The sequence below is a fragment of the Toxorhynchites rutilus genome, chromosome 2 (assembly GCF_029784135.1).
Source record: "Toxorhynchites rutilus septentrionalis strain SRP chromosome 2, ASM2978413v1, whole genome shotgun sequence".
NCBI classification, from domain to species: domain Eukaryota; kingdom Metazoa; phylum Arthropoda; class Insecta; order Diptera; family Culicidae; genus Toxorhynchites; species Toxorhynchites rutilus.
In genome coordinates this window covers 174,016,124-174,037,116 of record NC_073745.1, presented here as the reverse complement: position 1 = coordinate 174,037,116, position 20,993 = coordinate 174,016,124, and the positions used below count along the sequence as shown (strand labels likewise).

At 41.0% G+C, this 20,993-nt stretch overlaps 1 protein-coding gene across 1 annotated transcript in view; it reads left to right on the top strand.

Moving 5' to 3' along the window:
* Nucleotides 1-20,993, top strand: part of LOC129766404 (homeobox protein Hox-C1a-like) — a 202,395-nt gene that overhangs the window by 54,026 nt on the left and 127,376 nt on the right. Inside the window, exon 2 of the mRNA XM_055766929.1 lies at nt 13,950-14,166. Within this exon, the coding sequence (XP_055622904.1) occupies nt 13,950-14,166 (217 nt within the window). The remainder of the gene's footprint in view (nt 1-13,949; nt 14,167-20,993) is intronic.

Genomic DNA, 20,993 nt, shown 5'->3' with positions numbered 1-20,993 from the left:
TTGTGGTTTTTCAGTCAATCGCAATCAACAGGATAGCTTCAGAAGATTATTCTTCCCCATCAGTAGGATATTTCCGTATCCAATATTGTATGCGCCCGCAATCGATTATTGCTCAGTCGCCGAAAGTTCCGAGCTCAGAGAGTTCATTCCCCTCTAGTTTGCCTTCCAAATTGCCATCGTAAACCACACCTTCTCTCGATTCAATCACACACAAAAAGCATACTTAAGCGATATTCTGGTGGTGAGACACATTCATTTTTCGTGAGGACATCGACAAGACAACATCGTTGCCTAACGTGCTGGAGGAGGTGGACGGCGAAGGATCGACACATACACGCGCAGAACTCTTTCCGTTAGGATTCCATTCAGCATCGGGATAGTTCCGGAAAGATCTAATCATTGCTGGAAAATAATCTGCTAGTTCCTCTGGGAATTTTCAAAATATATTCATGTGAAAGAGTTTAATTGAATGTTTTCTATCCATGTAACACTGTGACCAAATATATTTCAATCAAGTGCTATTAACAGGTGGTTATCGAGTTGGCATTAACCACTGGTGAGCTTCCAGTATCGAGGAAAATGTGGAAATAACTAATCGTTACTGAAAATAATCTGCCAGTTCCTCTGGGAATTTTCAAAATATATTCATGTGAAAGAGTTTAATTGAATGTTTTCTATCCATGTAACACTGTGACCAAATATGTTTCAATCAAGTGCTATTAACAGATGGTTATCGAGTTAGCATTAACCACTGGTGGGCTTCCAGTATCGAGGAAAATGTGGAAATATCTAATCGTTACTGAAAATAATCTGCCAGTTCCTCTGGGAATTTAAAATTACATTCATGTGAAAGAGTTTATTTTAATGTTTTCTATCCATGAAACACTGTGACCAAATACATTTGGTTTTGTGATTTTTCAATCAATCGCAATTAACAGGATAGCTTCTGAAGATTATTCTTCCCCATCAGTAGGATATTTCCGTATCCAATATTGGATGCATAAAACCTTGTGGCTCCAACGTAACGCTCTCGTTTTCGAAGTTCTCCAAATATTCATTCATTCAGAATGAATTCAGATTCAACTTCAAACAAATGATCTCTAAATCAACGATAGTCCTACGTCACCCTTGCGGTTATACCATAGATATAACCCACTTCCTGTTTTATATCCACTGTTTTCTCCTCGTTCTCTTTGAAGTTTCTGAAGGAGGTCTCGTAGACCTCATCTGACGATACTTTAGTGAAGTGCTTGGAAAGTTCTTCTGTTATGATGTTATTGTCATCTGTTATTTTTTGGTCAATATTCATTATTATTCTCTCACATTTGTATTCTACTTTACATGCTCTAACTTTAGCCCACATGCTGGAGCTGCTTGTGTTTGGGGAGATCCCTGCTAGGTATTCCTCCCAGCTCTTTTTTCTTGCCGCCTTTATTATGGTTCTTGCTTTTGCTCTCTCTATTCTGAACTTTTTCGCGTTATCCTGGTATTCAGGTGAGGAAGGGTTGGAGTTCTTCAACTTCCTGAGTGCCTTTTTACGGCGTTTTATGGCTTGGTTTACTTCGCTGGTCCACCATGGGACCTCTCTCTTTGGCTTGTAGCCAGTTGTTTTCCTCATGCTTTTGCTAGCCGCAGTTGTTATGATATCTGTTAGTCCCATGGGGTCTATACTTTCTATACCTGTTAAGGCACGTTCGATTTCACTCTCATATTTGTTCCAGTTAGCTGCTTCTGTTACCCATCTTTTCCTTCTTGTGGGAAGTACTATTGTTTGGCCATGTTTTTGTAGTAAAATAGGGAAGTGGTCGCTTCCTCTTGTGTCTTCGTCAGTTCTCCATAAATAGCTGTTGGGCAAATTATGCGAGGCTATCATCAGGTCTATTGCCGATGGTTTACCAGAGGTTGGGTGCATCCTAGTCGGATTACCTTCGTTTAGTATTTTCCATCGATGTTTATCTGTCTCCTCAAGGAGGAGATTGCCTCTTGTATCGTTTTTGTATGATCCCCAATTTTCGTTGTGGGCATTGAAATCGCCCACTAGTATGTACGGTTGTGGGAGTTGTCTCGCAATGTGTGTTATTTCTGCAATTATTGCCCTTTCATATTCGATGCTTGTATAGTGTGGCGATATGTATATGTTTGCGATCGTAAGTTTTAGTGAGAGGTGTATAGTTACTGCTACGACTTACACCTTATCGATCCCACTTACATCTATCCACTTATGAGGTGCGTCGTGGAGTACTCCCAATGCAACCCCGTTTTTGTTTGGGTGACTGTGATCATTGTATATTTTCCAGTCATATTGACCACCTAGTACATTTTGCGGTATTTTGGGTACCATTGTTTCTTGAAGTGCAATGATGGATGGATAGTGTTCGTTTACTAGTAGCTGTAGCTCGTGTAGTCTGCCTCGGAAGCCAAAGATGTTCCATTGTAGTATTAGTGTTTCGTTTGTGAATTTGTGATAGCTCATTATGGAATATTAAAAGTTTCACTATAGCTCCGTTGTGTCACTTTGTGACATTTCGGAATCGGAAAAGTTTCCGCTTTTCTTGTTTTTCCTTGACGGAGGCGAGGAGTCAGAGGATCTTTTCTCTTTCCACTTTTTTTGTTTTTTGTTCGCTTTGTTATTAGGTTCGCTCGTTCTCATGCCCTCAGGAGCGCTATGGCTGGTTGAAGGTTTTATCAGATCGGCTTCGTTTTGAACAATTTTGTTTATCATGTTGTTCTTCTGCATCTCTGTAATGATTGATTTTAATTCTTCTATCTGTTGCTTCAGTTCTTGGATCTGGGCCTTAAGAGCGTTATTCTCGTTTATTACCTCATTGTTTACCACCAATCTTTGCTGAACTTGGCTTTTGGCTACATCAGCGTAACTTTTTGTTTGTCTTTGTGTGTTTACGTACGTTCTTTTTGCTTCCCCATATGGTATGTTTCTTGATACTTTAATTTTTAGTATATCGTTCTCTCGTTTGTAAAATGGGCAGTTTCTGTCGCCAGGCCCATGATTCCCTTTGCAATTGATGCAATATGGTGGTTCTTCACAAGATGCGTTGATATGGTCTTTCGAGCATTTTTTGCACCTTGCTTCTTCTCTTTGGCATTTCTTCTGTGTATGCCCATATTTGTAGCATTTAAAACATTGCATTGGTTTCGGGAAATAGTGTCTAGTTTTAAGTCTTAGTAGACCACATTTCAGATGCTCCGGATGCTCTGATCTATTGATCGTAATGATAAGAAGAGGCGTGTTAACCGTTTCTCTCTTTTCGTTTTTCCTAGTGATTCTGTGTACGTTTAGCACACCTTGGTCTGCTAGCTCAACTTGTATCTCTTTCGTTTCCATTTCCATCATTTCTTCGCTGTAGACCACACATTTTGAAATGTTCAGGTTCTTGTGGTATTCTACTTTTATCTTTTCTCCGTTTACTAAGCTTTTAAGCATTAGTAGCTTTTCCGCGTTTCTGTTGTTCTCTAGAACAATCAGAAAGCTTGTGTCTCTTTTTATGTACTTTATTTCTAATATGTCATTTGTTAGTTTTGATAGCGTTTTTGATATCAAGAAGGGGTTTCTTGTTATCTTTCCATCGGTTTTTTCTGCCGTAAGGCTGAGGTAAGTTTTACCTCCTACTCCGCTCATCGTCGATACAGTTTTTTGTTTTGGTTGGTTTTGTTTATTGTTCTCCATGTGATTCCCACGAGTCGCTAGGGAAAGGTGGGGTCCTCCGCGTCAGTGCCCTGCTGTAACACGGTAAGGGCTTCATACTGTGGGGTGCGCCCCGGTGCCCCACAGGCTCCGTTAACGGCTTCTCATTTATATCGCCCTTTCCACCACTCAGCTCTCGGCACGGGTCGCATCACACCTTAACTTTTGGGGCCCGTTTTCCCCCTTCCTTGTCTGCGTACGACCAAAGGCCCAACCGGGGTTGGTTACCCGATCTTTCCTAAGGTTGCTCATACCCCAGCCGGTACCTCGGGGAGGTAAGGATAGGAGTTCTAGGGCGGAAGCTGAAGGGCCAATAATTGGCACTGGATTGCGCTGTACCCTGGCTTTACCAGCCATTAGGACCGAGGTGTGTGTGTGTGTGTATATCTTGTTTATTAGGCTTTAACATTTGTTCTACAGTAACTAGCTGCTCTGTCATTCGCCTAAGTTTATCTCTTTTACATTATTCCCTATATTCCCTATACTCCTGTTCACCATCACTTTGAGCGGGCGTTTTTTGCTCTGTTCACTCTTTTTCATTTTTTGAGTATTCGTGATATGGTGGGCCTATCTCTAGTCCCTAACTTAGATCATATTAGTCAAATTACAGTCTCTTATGAAATCACACGTTCTTTTTATGTTCTCAGTGCTATTTTTCAGAATTATTTGGATGTTGTCTCCTACTCCATGTTTCCGTCTTTCAGTGTCGTACTTTCTACACTCCACAAGGATATGTTCTACTGTTAAAGCTGTTCCACAAGTTTCGCACGTGGGTCCATCTTGGTGTCTCTGGCTCATGATTGAGCTGTGCGTCATCCAGATGTGGCCTATCCTGAGCCTAGTAAGCAACTTCTGGTCCCTAGGGTTATCTGCTTCGGTCCATTTTTCTACGCTGCCTTTAATTTTCCTGAGTTTCTGTTCTCTGCAGTGGAACCAGGTTTTGTTCCATTCGTCCTTTATTGCTTCTTTGATCCACCTGATGGCATCTTCCTTAGGTATGGTTCTGTCTTCAAGTGGCTTGGATCGACCTTCGTTGGCTAAAAAGTCCGCTTTCTCGTTGCCTTCAATCCCAGTATGGGCGGGAATCCATGTAAACCTTATACCTTTTTCCCAAGCTGTTGCTTTGGCCTGCTTCAGCCATGGGTGGTCGCAGTTTCCGCTTTCTAGCCCAGCCAGACAGCTTGCCGAGTCCGTGAATATTATTGAACCTTCTCTGGCAGCCTGGGTTGCCTTATGGAGAGCATATGCCTCAGCGGAGAATATGCTACACTGTTTTGGTAGTCTACCGTTTATGCACACGTTTGTGTTGGGGATCGTTATACCATACCCCACATCATTTTTTGTTTTCGAACCATCAGTGTATATTAGGCTTCTTCCTGGGTAATTGTATGTGTACATTCTGAAATTCGTTTTTGCGACGTTATTTGGGCATCCTGCCTTAGTATTGGCTTTTATTGTCCAATCAATAATTGGACATTGGTGTACCCATGTTCTTTGTTTGGTTGGTACACTTGTTACGGTTTGAGGTAGATCTTGATTTGTAAGCTGTTTAAAGCTGAAGTTTGCTCTTTCCAATAGAGGGAGGGTTTCCCATTGGTCTGATGTAAGCCTGTCTTTCAGTTGATATGCTTTTGTACAAATATTTCTAGTGATTTGGTATTTGAGAGGGAGCTCTCCACATTCGGCATAAATTGATAGTACTGGGCTGGTGCAAAAAGCACCTGATGCTATTCTGATTCCTTCGTTGTATACAGATTCTAGAGCTTTAGTAGCTTTATCGCCTGCTCTTGAGTACAGCTCAGCTCCATGTAATATTTTGGCTAATATTGTAGCGTTTACTACCTTTATTAGGGTATGTCTGTTGCTAGGTTTGAACCTTCCTGCTATTATTTTCATTACTCTTATATAGCCTTGTGTTGTTCTCTTAACATCTTCGAAGTGTTGTCTGAAGGTTAATTTTGAATCTATTGTTACTCCCAGTACTTTCATTTTTCTATCTTGGGGGATTATGCATTCTCCCAGATGGAGCGAGGGGGCCTTTCTATGGTGTCGTCTTCTGCATATATGTACTAGTTTTGATTTCTGGGGATTAATCTTGAATCCCCTTTCATCGGCCCAACATTGTATGTGGTTGATCGCTCCTTCTCTTCCAGTTGAGTTTTCCTTCTATTCCAGCCTGGCGTTTCACCGTAGTTAATAAGTGTAATGTCATCTGCGTATACCACCAGAGACACGTTATTTGGTACCCTTTCGAACAGGGACTCCATAGCTATTAAAAATAGCGTTGTTGACATGACTGAACCTTGCGGTATGCCGTTTTGTAGGGTTCTAGATGAGCTCAATGCTCCTTTGCAAAACACTTTAATTTTCCTATCGGTCAGGAAGTCTTTAACGAAGCTCAGAATGCGACCGTCAAAACCCCATACTTTCATTTGCTTTAAGATTGGTAGTCTCCACGTCCTATCGAAAGCTTTGGACAGGTCCAGCGAGACCATGTCTAGGTGGGCATTTTGCCTTGTGGCTGTATTAATTATACTCTCGACGTGTGCTAGGTAGGTGGTTGTACTTTTGCCTCTTCTAAAAGCATGTTGTCTTTCGTTTAACAGGTTTCTGTACTCTAGCTCATCAATGAGTCTTCTGTTGACCATTCTTTCTAATGTTTTGCCCACACATCTAAGGAGGGTTATAGGTCTATATCCATCTGGGTTCATGGTGTTGCTGCCTACTTTGGGAATGGGTATGATAATACCTTCTTTCCATTTTCTTGGTATTTTGCCGGTATGCCATACTTCGTTAAGTGTTTTTAATAGTATAGCTTTACCCTTAATTGGAAGATTTTGTAGTAGTGGATAGGTTATATTATCTTCACCTGGAGATTTTCCTGTGGCACTGTTCAGTGCCCATAGGAGTTCTTTCATGTCGAAGCTTCTGTTGTAAATTTCATTATTTACACTTATTTTTATATCCACTGTTTTCTCCTCGTTCTCTTTGAAGTTTCTGAAGGAGGTCTCGTAGACCTCATCTGACGATACTTTAGTGAAGTGCTTGGAAAGTTCTTCTGTTATGATGTTATTGTCATCTGTTATTTTTTGGTCAATATTCATTATTATTCTCTCACATTTGTATTCTACTTTACATGCTCTAACTTTAGCCCACATGCTGGAGCTGCTTGTGTTTGGGGAGATCCCTGCTAGGTATTCCTCCCAGCTCTTTTTTCTTGCCGCCTTTATTATGGTTCTTGCTTTTGCTCTCTCTATTCTGAACTTTTTCGCGTTATCCTGGTATTCAGGTGAGGAAGGGTTGGAGTTCTTCAACTTCCTGAGTGCCTTTTTACGGCGTTTTATGGCTTGGTTTACTTCGCTGGTCCACCATGGGACCTCTCTCTTTGGCTTGTAGCCAGTTGTTTTCCTCATGCTTTTGCTAGCCGCAGTTGTTATGATATCTGTTAGTCCCATGGGGTCTATACTTTCTATACCTGTTAAGGCACGTTCGATTTCACTCTCATATTTGTTCCAGTTAGCTGCTTCTGTTACCCATCTTTTCCTTCTTGTGGGAAGTACTATTGTTTGGCCATGTTTTTGTAGTAAAATAGGGAAGTGGTCGCTTCCTCTTGTGTCTTCGTCAGTTCTCCATAAATAGCTGTTGGGCAAATTATGCGAGGCTATCATCAGGTCTATTGCCGATGGTTTACCAGAGGTTGGGTGCATCCTAGTCGGATTACCTTCGTTTAGTATTTTCCATCGATGTTTATCTGTCTCCTCAAGGAGGAGATTGCCTCTTGTATCGTTTTTGTATGATCCCCAATTTTCGTTGTGGGCATTGAAATCGCCCACTAGTATGTACGGTTGTGGGAGTTGTCTCGCAATGTGTGTTATTTCTGCAATTATTGCCCTTTCATATTCGATGCTTGTATAGTGTGGCGATATGTATATGTTTGCGATCGTAAGTTTTAGTGAGAGGTGTATAGTTACTGCTACGACTTACACCTTATCGATCCCACTTACATCTATCCACTTATGAGGTGCGTCGTGGAGTACTCCCAATGCAACCCCGTTTTTGTTTGGGTGACTGTGATCATTGTATATTTTCCAGTCATATTGACCACCTAGTACATTTTGCGGTATTTTGGGTACCATTGTTTCTTGAAGTGCAATGATGGATGGATAGTGTTCGTTTACTAGTAGCTGTAGCTCGTGTAGTCTGCCTCGGAAGCCAAAGATGTTCCATTGTAGTATTAGTGTTTCGTTTGTGAATTTGTGATAGCTCATTATGGAATATTAAAAGTTTCACTATAGCTCCGTTGTGTCACTTTGTGACATTTCGGAATCGGAAAAGTTTCCGCTTTTCTTGTTTTTCCTTGACGGAGGCGAGGAGTCAGAGGATCTTTTCTCTTTCCACTTTTTTTGTTTTTTGTTCGCTTTGTTATTAGGTTCGCTCGTTCTCATGCCCTCAGGAGCGCTATGGCTGGTTGAAGGTTTTATCAGATCGGCTTCGTTTTGAACAATTTTGTTTATCATGTTGTTCTTCTGCATCTCTGTAATGATTGATTTTAATTCTTCTATCTGTTGCTTCAGTTCTTGGATCTGGGCCTTAAGAGCGTTATTCTCGTTTATTACCTCATTGTTTACCACCAATCTTTGCTGAACTTGGCTTTTGGCTACATCAGCGTAACTTTTTGTTTGTCTTTGTGTGTTTACGTACGTTCTTTTTGCTTCCCCATATGGTATGTTTCTTGATACTTTAATTTTTAGTATATCGTTCTCTCGTTTGTAAAATGGGCAGTTTCTGTCGCCAGGCCCATGATTCCCTTTGCAATTGATGCAATATGGTGGTTCTTCACAAGATGCGTTGATATGGTCTTTCGAGCATTTTTTGCACCTTGCTTCTTCTCTTTGGCATTTCTTCTGTGTATGCCCATATTTGTAGCATTTAAAACATTGCATTGGTTTCGGGAAATAGTGTCTAGTTTTAAGTCTTAGTAGACCACATTTCAGATGCTCCGGATGCTCTGATCTATTGATCGTAATGATAAGAAGAGGCGTGTTAACCGTTTCTCTCTTTTCGTTTTTCCTAGTGATTCTGTGTACGTTTAGCACACCTTGGTCTGCTAGCTCAACTTGTATCTCTTTCGTTTCCATTTCCATCATTTCTTCGCTGTAGACCACACATTTTGAAATGTTCAGGTTCTTGTGGTATTCTACTTTTATCTTTTCTCCGTTTACTAAGCTTTTAAGCATTAGTAGCTTTTCCGCGTTTCTGTTGTTCTCTAGAACAATCAGAAAGCTTGTGTCTCTTTTTATGTACTTTATTTCTAATATGTCATTTGTTAGTTTTGATAGCGTTTTTGATATCAAGAAGGGGTTTCTTGTTATCTTTCCATCGGTTTTTTCTGCCGTAAGGCTGAGGTAAGTTTTACCTCCTACTCCGCTCATCGTCGATACAGTTTTTTGTTTTGGTTGGTTTTGTTTATTGTTCTCCATGTGATTCCCACGAGTCGCTAGGGAAAGGTGGGGTCCTCCGCGTCAGTGCCCTGCTGTAACACGGTAAGGGCTTCATCCAACCCTAGCAAGAGACATCTGTCAGGATAAGGCGGAAGATTCTGAGGACAGCGCCATGGCAGGGAGCTGAGAGCACGACGAATAAACATTTTCTGTACTCGTTCAATACGTAGGATCCACGATAGTTGATAGGGCATCCACACTACAGAAGCATTTTCCAAAATAGGGCGCACTAATGAACAATATAGCGCCTTCAAACAATAAGGATCCGTGAATTCTCGGGAGATCCTCAAGATGAATCCAAGTTGACGGTAGGCCTTGGAAGCTAACATCGAGCGATGTATGCTGAAAGTAAGCTTCGGATCCAGTATCACACCGAGGTCGTTCACCTGATTGATACGGGCCAGCACATGGTTTTCCAGAGAGTAGTCAAAGGATATTGGTTCCTTCTTGCGATGAAATGTCATGATAACACATTTGGCAATGCTTACTGTCATTTTGTTCAATTGACACCACACCCAGAAGCTGTTGAGCAAGCTTTGTAACTGACGGCAATCCTCAATGCATTTAACGGTGAGAAAAATTTTCAAGTCATCTGCGTAGATGAGAACACAACCTGGTTTCAAAAATGTGGTGACGTCATTGTAAAAAATGGCAAACAATAGAGGTCCCAAGTTACTGCCTTGAGGAACTCCGGAAGCGGCGGTGAACGGTATTGAAAGATGGCTTCCAAGCTTCACTCGAAGTGATCTCCCGGAAAGATACGACGACAACCACGAAACAAAACGGTCTGAAGCACCCAGGCGACGCATTTTTCCAAGTAGAATCTGATGGTCGATGCAATCAAACGCGGCTTTTATGTCAGTATACACTGCATCAACCTGAACCTTGTTATCCAACTGATTGATGCACGTAGAGGTAAATTCCAACAAGTTTGTTGTCACAGAGCGCCCGGGCATAAATACGTGCTGTGCTGGCGATATATAATGTTTAACGTGGAAGAATACCGCATCCTTTACGATCATCTCAAAAATTTTCGAAGCTGCAGATAGGCTAGTTATTCCACGATAGTTAGTTACATTGCGGTTGTCTCCTTTCTTGTATATGGGAAACATGAATGAATGTTTCCAGATCACTGGAAAGGCACCGTTTTCCAGCGAAGCGGTAAATATTCGCGATAGCGGTACTGCAAAACTAGCCGCACAACGGCGAAACACTAGCGCCGGAATTCCTTCTGGGCCAGGAGAAGTGGAACATTTTAAATTGTTAATTGCTTTTTCGACCATCAGCGGACTGACAACAAAGGTGCGCAGATCAATCAAATCCTGAGGAACGTGTGCTGCAGCAGCGTCAACTTCAGAAGCAGTAGCCACATTGGAGGCGAAAACAGATGCAAAGTGTTTAGAAAACAATTCACATGCGTCAGGTACGGTAGTCGATTCACTCTCACCAAGAAAAACCGTTGAAGGGATGCTGGTCGATTTTCTTTTAGAGTTGACGAAATTCTTGCGTTGGCATGCATTCTTAGCACGTCTTAATATTTTTAGAAGTGGCGTACTCCAGGCTGGCGTTACAGATGGTATTCGTCTAGGCACGTACAATACTGCAGAATCTAGACGCCATTTCGTCAACATCATCTAACGCCAAAGTGCTGTTCCAATCAATGCTGCTCAAGAAGTCAATGAGAGCGATACAGTCAATTTTCGCATAATTGATAGAAAGTTCGCTGGATCAACTACAGTCGGTAAGACTGGTAACTCAATCACCAAAGGAGGATGATGTGCGTCAACCGTCAGCATTGGCGATGCCGAGGCACGAATAATCGCGTCAACATTCGGACTACAGAAAACAAGATCAAAATACGACCCCAGTTATTTGAAATGAAGTTCGACTACTTAAGATTGAGGAGGTTTAAACCATCGACCAGAGCCGAGCTAGCGATGGAGGTCAGAGATGGATCAAGCTGAATAATCTCGTCATTTTGCGTTTTCCACGGGATGTGTGGCTGGTTGTAGTCACCACAAACTAACACTACATCAGCATCTGATGCCATGTCGCATAATTCACGCAAAGAATCTAGATGGGAATCATAAACGCTAATGTCCCTACTACGGTCAGGTGGGATATACACTGCACATAAAAACATCCGCTTGCCATGAATTGATGCAGACACGCAAACCTGCTCAATATTCCCTCCATTCATGGTTTGATCTACCACAGAGCTATAACGGCTGGCAACTGCGACTAAAACACCACCAAATGTAGTCTTCGTACTATTGCGTGGGCTTTGGTCGCAACGAAACACGTTGAAGTCATTTCCAAAGAGTTGGAGAGAGTTGATGCTGTCATTGAGTCCCGTTTCTGTCAACATGATGACATCGTAATGATAATCCTTCAATGCAATCTTGATTACCCGAGCCATAGCGTGGTGTTCGTACCCGCTTTTGTAATCCGTGTTAAGAAAACACTTTTCGGAGTGCATAAAAATATGTGAGTGCAGAAGTACCCCCGGTAGACCGTTTTAAGGAAACATATTATAGTTTGCACAAAGGCAAGCGAGTACAAAAGTACTCGCAGTTTGCATTTATTTGTTGAGCCGATTTCCCCTGACATCTTGGTTTTAAAGTCTGCAAAACACATTTCAGTCGGAACAAAAATGCCCCCGACTTGCATGAATTTGCAATGCCAATTTCCTCAGATATCTTGGTTCTAAAGTCTGTGTTGGGGAAACACATTTCAGTCGGAACAAAAATACTACAACTTTCATGTATTTGCAATGCCAATTCACCACACTTCATGGATTAGAAGTCTATGTTAGGGAAACACATTTCAGTCGGAACAAAAATGCCTCCGATTTACATGTATTTGGAGCGTCAATTTCCCAATGCTCCATGGATTTGAAGTCTGTAATAGGGAAACACGTTTCAGTCGGAACAAAAACACCCCCGACTTGCATGTATTTGCAATGCCAATTTCCCTAAGCTCCATGTATTTGAAGTCTGTGTTATGGAAACACATTTCAGTCGGAACAAAAATACCACCGACTTTCATGTATTTGCAATGCCGATCTCTCCAACGCTGCTTGGTTTTGAAGTCTGTGTTAGGGAATACATTTCGGTGAGAACAAAAGTCCCCATACTTTCATGTATTAGCAATGCCGATTTCCTCAAGGCTGCTTGGTTTTGATGGCTGTGTTAGTGAAACCGTAGATCGGGCCAATCAAAATGAGGCGATTAGGGCGTTTAGATAATGCTTAACATTTTACAGTTATTCAATTGTTTATCTAATGAAAGATAACATTTTATTAATTGCGATAGAAGCGTAGAAATATTCCATATCAATTGATGCAAACATCTTTCCGATCCAGTAAGAAATGTTCGGGTTATAAGCATTCAGAATCTTTCATTTTTTCCTGTATGTTCTGTGTTTAGGTTTTCATTTTACCTCCCATATACTCCGGTTAGACGTAGTCCCACGTCAAAATTACATTTTATTAATTCTGGTAGAAGCGTAGAAATATTTCCTATCAATTGATGCAAACATCTTTCCGATCCAGTAAAAAATGTTCGAGTTATAAGCGTTCGGAATCTTTCATTTTTTCCAGCATGTTCTATGTTTGGTTTTCATTTTACCCCCCATATACTCCGGTTAGACGTAGTCGCACGTCAAAACTCGTTGCCCGTTGTTGCCGTTCCCAACGCTACGCTCCTGTCACTCATGCCGCCGTTCTTGTCATTTCTGCCGGCGCTCCTGTCACTCCTGCCACTTCTGCCGCTTCATGCTAGAACGATGTATTCGGCACATCAACTCTGCTTCGTGGTTAGAAAATAAATGAATGTTTTCGGAAAGTGTGGAGTCTGCCATTTTGCCGCTGGCAATCGCCCGAGTATCGCGGAGCTATAGCGCGCACGTCCTGCCTGTGGGACTGCTAACGAAAGTGAACTGACGAGCAAGGGAGATGAAAGGCCTCGTTCGGTTCTATGCTAACTGGTGCATTGGTGTGAGTGTAAGCACATCACGTGACAACTTACGTGCGCACAGTTCAAATGATGGTAGACCCTCATCGGGTTGTCTTGCCTATGCCCCACAGAAAGCAACAGCTAAATTTATTTCTTCGACTGGCGGTAGAATCACAAGGGAAGTGGCTCACAATATAGTTCTTTGCCTGTATCCAAATTGTATTCCGCTGTTACTCTGGTTGCTCCTTTTGGTCGGACCCATTTGAGGAGCACAAATTGGACCAATCGAAACGAGGCACTGAGTGCGTTTGGACAATAGTCCCACGTCGAAAACTTTGATTGTAACGATACGTAGTAAATACTCTAACGATGCTTATTTAAGTGCGATTCACATACAACATCCTCGTCACGTTCCGTCAATCATTATCCCATGCAATTCTTATAGAAACATTCACATACACCAACAATAACAAGTTAGCCGCCGGCAAAATAAGTCCAACAGAATAGTTGACGGAATGTTGTATGTGTAGCGCACATTATCCAGCCTTGCGACCGGCAACAGAGTTTCTCACTGGTTCGAAGTACAAACACAGCCGGGTTAAAAACTTTTGCACCGCGCTAATTATAGGATCGATGAAAATTGTCAAAACAATCACATACCTGTTGTTCATTAAAAAAAATCATCTAAAATATGTTAATAACGTTTTAACTGATTCCTGATAATCATGTAACATTTCATCCGTGATACAAAAATATAAATATATGCTTCAAGAACTATCCTTTTTCCAGGCCACTGTCAACAACCTCATCCGGTTCAAGTCCGAGCATTAGTCCTGGCTGTGAAGATATACGAGATTTTACAGAGCCGATAAATAACAATACAGAAGGCGCAATATCGAGCTACCGAGGTTTCCCCCCTTACTACAATGTATGTGCAACGCCATTTAATTTCGATAATGATTGCACACGGACGCCATCGAACGATTTTGATGTCACATATTCTATGGTTCGTAATATTTTCCAGTCATTTCATTTCTACATTTCAGATTTATTCAAAATGTTATCAGGTATACAAGAAAGATTCAAAGGATTCAATTTTGAAATTAACATTATCAACCATCAGACGCAATGATATGGCTTGTTGAACCACTCCCAAATATTTGACAAGTTCTCCAAATTCTAAAACTCCTTGAAAACTTACCTGTATGTACAAATATTTCTTGGCTAACAAATTTCTACTGTGTCGGTTGATTTGTTTGGAAATAAAGATAACAGAAGTGGAAATTTTCTAAGGAATATTTCAAATCAAATTTTATTCTATTGCGATATCAGGCGATATACGAAATGTCATCGTATCGTAACGAATGCATTAATAAAATTGACTATGTTTACATAGCGATGAACAAAAATCTATAAATCAGCCCATTCATGGCAAAATATTCCTTAAATCCCACGATTATTAAGTCTTCTACTTATATGCGTCGACGCCCTTATTCGTTGATTTGCAACAGCCAACCTGAAACCAATCAATTAACTACGCCAGTACTGTCAGCCCTATCCCAGAGCGAAAAAGTTGGACATCGTGAGGCGCTCCGTGTCCGCCGGATATAGCCGATCCGGCATCTGCGACATCCTCTCCCTTCTGGAGAAAGAAAAGAGTGTCGAGCAGAAGTACCACTAGTGGTTCCGGCCACCAGAAGAGGAAATCAGAATTCTTGGTTCATCAGAATCCGAAGAGGAAAACAAGGTGGCCTTATCGTTACACACGAAGTAACCGGCCAAATGAAGACAAAGCTCCCAAAAAAGATCTTTCTGTGACTGACGATCAGTGAGAAGGGAAAGTTCAACCCGCTTTTCCCTTTCTCGGGGCTTACGGTGAACAGGGAGGTATATCAAGAAATATCACGCGAAGGATGATATGGTCTTTTGTCCGGACCTATCCTCGGATGAACCGGATATACCGGAGATCGTCAATCTCCCCACCGTCCCTCAGATGTGACTGATAGATTTTTTTGACGTAGGACTACGTCTTTCATTTCTATACCGGGGTGTAAAATCAAAGTTTCGAAAACGAAAGCGTTACGCCGGAGACCGAGATTTTGAGCGTTAATAGCTCCTAAACAACTGAACGAAATGGTATGATAAACACTTCATTCGAAAGATAAAATGTCTACGCGTTATATACTTGTTACTTTTTGATCCAAAAACTTGTTTCAATAGTCTTAAAATTGCTTTCAAAACAGGCTATTGAAATCACCAATCGGTATATAAGCGAGCGGCGCTCGGAAATCCACTCAGTTCTAATTGAACAGCGATTGGAGCATGTTGTCGCTGTTGCGGTGAAGCTCTTTATTTATCATGAAAGCGCGGATGAACGGTGTCACCAAGAGCCTGTTTGTGCACCCTAGGCCAGAAGGGAATCTATCAGGAGGAGAGTGATGCCACAAACGGTTCCCTGGGAAGACATCGCTACACACACATACACGCGCGGCTATTAACAGGTGGTTATCGAGTTGGCATTAACCACTGGTGGGCTTCCAGTATCGAGGAAAATGTGGAAATATCTAATCGTTACTGAAAATAATCTGCCAGTTCCTTTGGGAATTTTCAAAATATATTCATGTGAAAGAGTTCAATTGAATGTTTTCTATCCATGTAACACTGTGACCAAATATGTTTCAATCAAGTGCTATTAACAGGTGGTTATCGAGTTGGCATTAACCACTGGTGGGCTTCCAGTATCGAGGAAAATGTGGAAATATCTAATCGTTACTGAGAATAATCTGCCAGTTCCTTTGGGAATTTTCAAAATATATTCATGTGAAAGAGTTTAATTGAATGTTTTCTATCCATGTAACACTGTGACCAAATACATTTGGTTTTGTGGTTTTTCAGTCAATCGCAATTAACAGGATAGCTTCAGAAGATTATTCTTCCCCATCAGTAGGATATTTCCGTATCCAATATTGTATGCGCCCGCAATCGATTATTGCTCAGTCGCCGAAAGTTCTGAGCTCAGAGAGTTCATTCCCCTCTAGTTTGCCTTCCAAATTGCCATCGTAAACCACACCTTCTCTCGATTCAATCACACACAAGAAGCATACTTAAGCGATATTCTGGTGGTGAGACACATTCATTTTTCGTGAGGACATCGACAAGACAACATCGTTGCCTAACGTGCTGGAGGAGGTGGACGGCGAAGGATCGACACATACACGCGCAGAACTCTTTCCGTTAGGATGCTATTCAGCATCGGGAAAGTTCCGGAAAGATCTAATCATTGCTGGAAAATAATCTGCCAGTTCCTCTGGGAATTTTCAAAATATATTCATGTGAAAGAGTTTAATTGAATGTTTTCTATCCATGTTACACTGTGACCAAATATGTTTCAATCAAGTGCTATTAACAGGTGGTTATCGAGTTGGCATTAACCACTGGTGGGCTTCCAGTATCGAGGAAAATGTGGAAATATCTAATCGTTACTGAAAATAATCTGCCAGTTCCTTTGGGAATTTTCAAAATATATTCATGTGAAAGAGTTTAATTGAATGTTTTCTATCCATGTAACACTGTGACCAAATACATTTGGTTTTGTGGTTTTTCAATCAATCGCAATTAAAAGGATAGCTTCAGAAGATTAATCTTCCCCATCAGTAGGATATTTCCGTATCCAATATTGTATGCGCCCGCAATCGATTATTGCTCAGTCGCCGAAAGTTCCGAGCTCAGAGAGTTCATTCCCCTCTAGTTTGCCTTCCAAATTGCCATCGTAAACCACACCTTCTCTCGATTCAATCACACACAAAAAGCATACTTAAGCGATATTCTGGTGGTGAGACACATTCATTTCACACAGGTGGTTATCGAGTTGGCATTAACCACTGGTGGGCTTCCAGTATCGAGGAAAATGTGGAAATATCTAATCGTTACTGAGAATAATCTGCCAGTTCCTTTGGGAATTTTCAAAATATATTCATGTGAAAGAGTTTAATTGAATGTTTTCTATCCATGTAACACTGTGACCAAATACATTTGGTTTTGTGGTTTTTCAGTCAATCGCAATCAACAGGATAGCTTCAGAAGATTATTCTTCCCCATCAGTAGGATATTTCCGTATCCAATATTGTATGCGCCCGCAATCGATTATTGCTCAGTCGCCGAAAGTTCCGAGCTCAGAGAGTTCATTCCCCTCTAGTTTGCCTTCCAAATTGCCATCGTAAACCACACCTTCTCTCGATTCAATCACACACAAAAAGCATACTTAAGCGATATTCTGGTGGTGAGACACATTCATTTTTCGTGAGGACATCGACAAGACAACATCGTTGCCTAACGTGCTGGAGGAGGTGGACGGCGAAGGATCGACACATACACGCGCAGAACTCTTTCCGTTAGGATGCCATTCAGCATCGGGATAGTTCCGGAAAGATCTAATCATTGCTGGAAAATAATCTGCTAGTTCCTCTGGGAATTTTCAAAATATATTCATGTGAAAGAGTTTAATTGAATGTTTTCTATCCATGTAACACTGTGACCAAATATATTTCAATCAAGTGCTATTAACAGGTGGTTATCGAGTTGGCATTAACCACTGGTGAGCTTCCAGTATCGAGGAAAATGTGGAAATAACTAATCGTTACTGAAAATAATCTGCCAGTTCCTCTGGGAATTTTCAAAATATATTCATGTGAAAGAGTTTAATTGAATGTTTTCTATCCATGTAACACTGTGACCAAATATGTTTCAATCAAGTGCTATTAACAGATGGTTATCGAGTTAGCATTAACCACTGGTGGGCTTCCAGTATCGAGGAAAATGTGGAAATATCTAATCGTTACTGAAAATAATCTGCCAGTTCCTCTGGGAATTTAAAATTACATTCATGTGAAAGAGTTTATTTTAATGTTTTCTATCCATGAAACACTGTGACCAAATACATTTGGTTTTGTGATTTTTCAATCAATCGCAATTAACAGGATAGCTTCTGAAGATTATTCTTCCCCATCAGTAGGATATTTCCGTATCCAATATTGGATGCATAAAACCTTGTGGCTCCAACGTAACGCTCTCGTTTTCGAAGTTCTCCAAATATTCATTCATTCAGAATGAATTCAGATTCAACTTCAAACAAATGATCTCTAAATCAACGATAGTCCTACGTCACCCTTGCGGTTATACCATAGATATAACCCACTTCCTGTTTTTGACGTAGGACTACGTCTTTCATTTCTATACCGGGGTGTAAAATCAAAGTTTCGAAAACGAAAGCGTTACGCCGGAGACCGAGATTTTGAGCGTTAATAGCTCCTAAACAACTGAACGAAATGGTATGATAAACACTTCATTCGAAAGATAAAATGTCTACGCGTTATATACTTGTTACTTTTTGATCCAAAAACTTGTTTCAATAGTCTTAAAATTGCTTTCAAAACAGGCTATTGAAATCACCAATCGGTATATAAGCGAGCGGCGCTCGGAAATCCACTCAGTTCTAATTGAACAGCGATTGGAGCATGTTGTCGCTGTTGCGGTGAAGCTCTTTATTTATCATGAAAGCGCGGATGAACGGTGTCACCAAGAGCCTGTTTGTGCACCCTAGGCCAGAAGGGAATCTATCAGGAGGAGAGTGATGCCACAAACGGTTCCCTGGGAAGACATCGCTACACACACATACACGCGCGGCTATTAACAGGTGGTTATCGAGTTGGCATTAACCACTGGTGGGCTTCCAGTATCGAGGAAAATGTGGAAATATCTAATCGTTACTGAAAATAATCTGCCAGTTCCTTTGGGAATTTTCAAAATATATTCATGTGAAAGAGTTCAATTGAATGTTTTCTATCCATGTAACACTGTGACCAAATATGTTTCAATCAAGTGCTATTAACAGGTGGTTATCGAGTTGGCATTAACCACTGGTGGGCTTCCAGTATCGAGGAAAATGTGGAAATATCTAATCGTTACTGAGAATAATCTGCCAGTTCCTTTGGGAATTTTCAAAATATATTCATGTGAAAGAGTTTAATTGAATGTTTTCTATCCATGTAACACTGTGACCAAATACATTTGGTTTTGTGGTTTTTCAGTCAATCGCAATTAACAGGATAGCTTCAGAAGATTATTCTTCCCCATCAGTAGGATATTTCCGTATCCAATATTGTATGCGCCCGCAATCGATTATTGCTCAGTCGCCGAAAGTTCTGAGCTCAGAGAGTTCATTCCCCTCTAGTTTGCCTTCCAAATTGCCATCGTAAACCACACCTTCTCTCGATTCAATCACACACAAGAAGCATACTTAAGCGATATTCTGGTGGTGAGACACATTCATTTTTCGTGAGGACATCGACAAGACAACATCGTTGCCTAACGTGCTGGAGGAGGTGGACGGCGAAGGATCGACACATACACGCGCAGAACTCTTTCCGTTAGGATGCTATTCAGCATCGGGAAAGTTCCGGAAAGATCTAATCATTGCTGGAAAATAATCTGCCAGTTCCTCTGGGAATTTTCAAAATATATTCATGTGAAAGAGTTTAATTGAATGTTTTCTATCCATGTTACACTGTGACCAAATATGTTTCAATCAAGTGCTATTAACAGGTGGTTATCGAGTTGGCATTAACCACTGGTGGGCTTCCAGTATCGAGGAAAATGTGGAAATATCTAATCGTTACTGAAAATAATCTGCCAGTTCCTTTGGGAATTTTCAAAATATATTCATGTGAAAGAGTTTAATTGAATGTTTTCTATCCATGTAACACTGTGACCAAATACATTTGGTTTTGTGGTTTTTCAATCAATCGCAATTAAAAGGATAGCTTCAGAAGATTATTCTTCCCCATCAGTAGGATATTTCCGTATCCAATATTGTATGCGCCCGCAATCGATTATTGCTCAGTCGCCGAAAGTTCCGAGCTCAGAGAGTTCATTCCCCTCTAGTTTGCCTTCCAAATTGCCATCGTAAACCACACCTTCTCTCGATTCAATCACACACAAAAAGCATACTTAAGCGATATTCTGGTGGTGAGACACATTCATTTCACACAGGTGGTTATCGAGTTGGCATTAACCACTGGTGGGCTTCCAGTATCGAGGAAAATGTGGAAATATCTAATCGTTACTGAGAATAATCTGCCAGTTCCTTTGGGAATTTTCAAAATATATTCATGTGAAAGAGTTTAATTGAATGTTTTCTATCCATGTAACACTGTGACCAAATACATTTGGTTTTGTGGTTTTTCAGTCAATCGCAATTAACAGGATAGCTTCAGAAGATTATTCTTCCCCATCAGTAGGATATTTCCGTATCCAATATTGTATGCGCCCGCAATCGATTATTGCTCAGTCGCCGAAAGTTCCGAGCTCAGAGAGTTCATTCCCCTCTAGTTTGCCTTCCAAATTGCCATCGTAAACCACACCTTCTCTCGATTCAATCACACACAAAAAGCATACTTAAGCGATATTCTGGTGGTGAGACACATTCATTTTTCGTGAGGACATCGACAAGACAACATCGTTGCCTAACGTGCTGGAGGAGGTGGACGGCGAAGGATCGACACATACACGCGCAGAACTCTTTCCGTTAGGATGCCATTCAGCATCGGGAAAGTTCCGGAAAGATCTAATCATTGCTGGAAAATAATCTGCTAGTTCCTCTGGGAATTTTCAAAATATATTCATGTGAAAGAGTTTAATTGAATGTTTTCTATCCATGTAACACTGTGACCAAATATATTTCAATCAAGTGCTATTAACAGGTGGTTATCGAGTTGGCATTAACCACTGGTGAACTTCCAGTATCGAGGAAAATGTGGAAATAACTAATCGTTACTG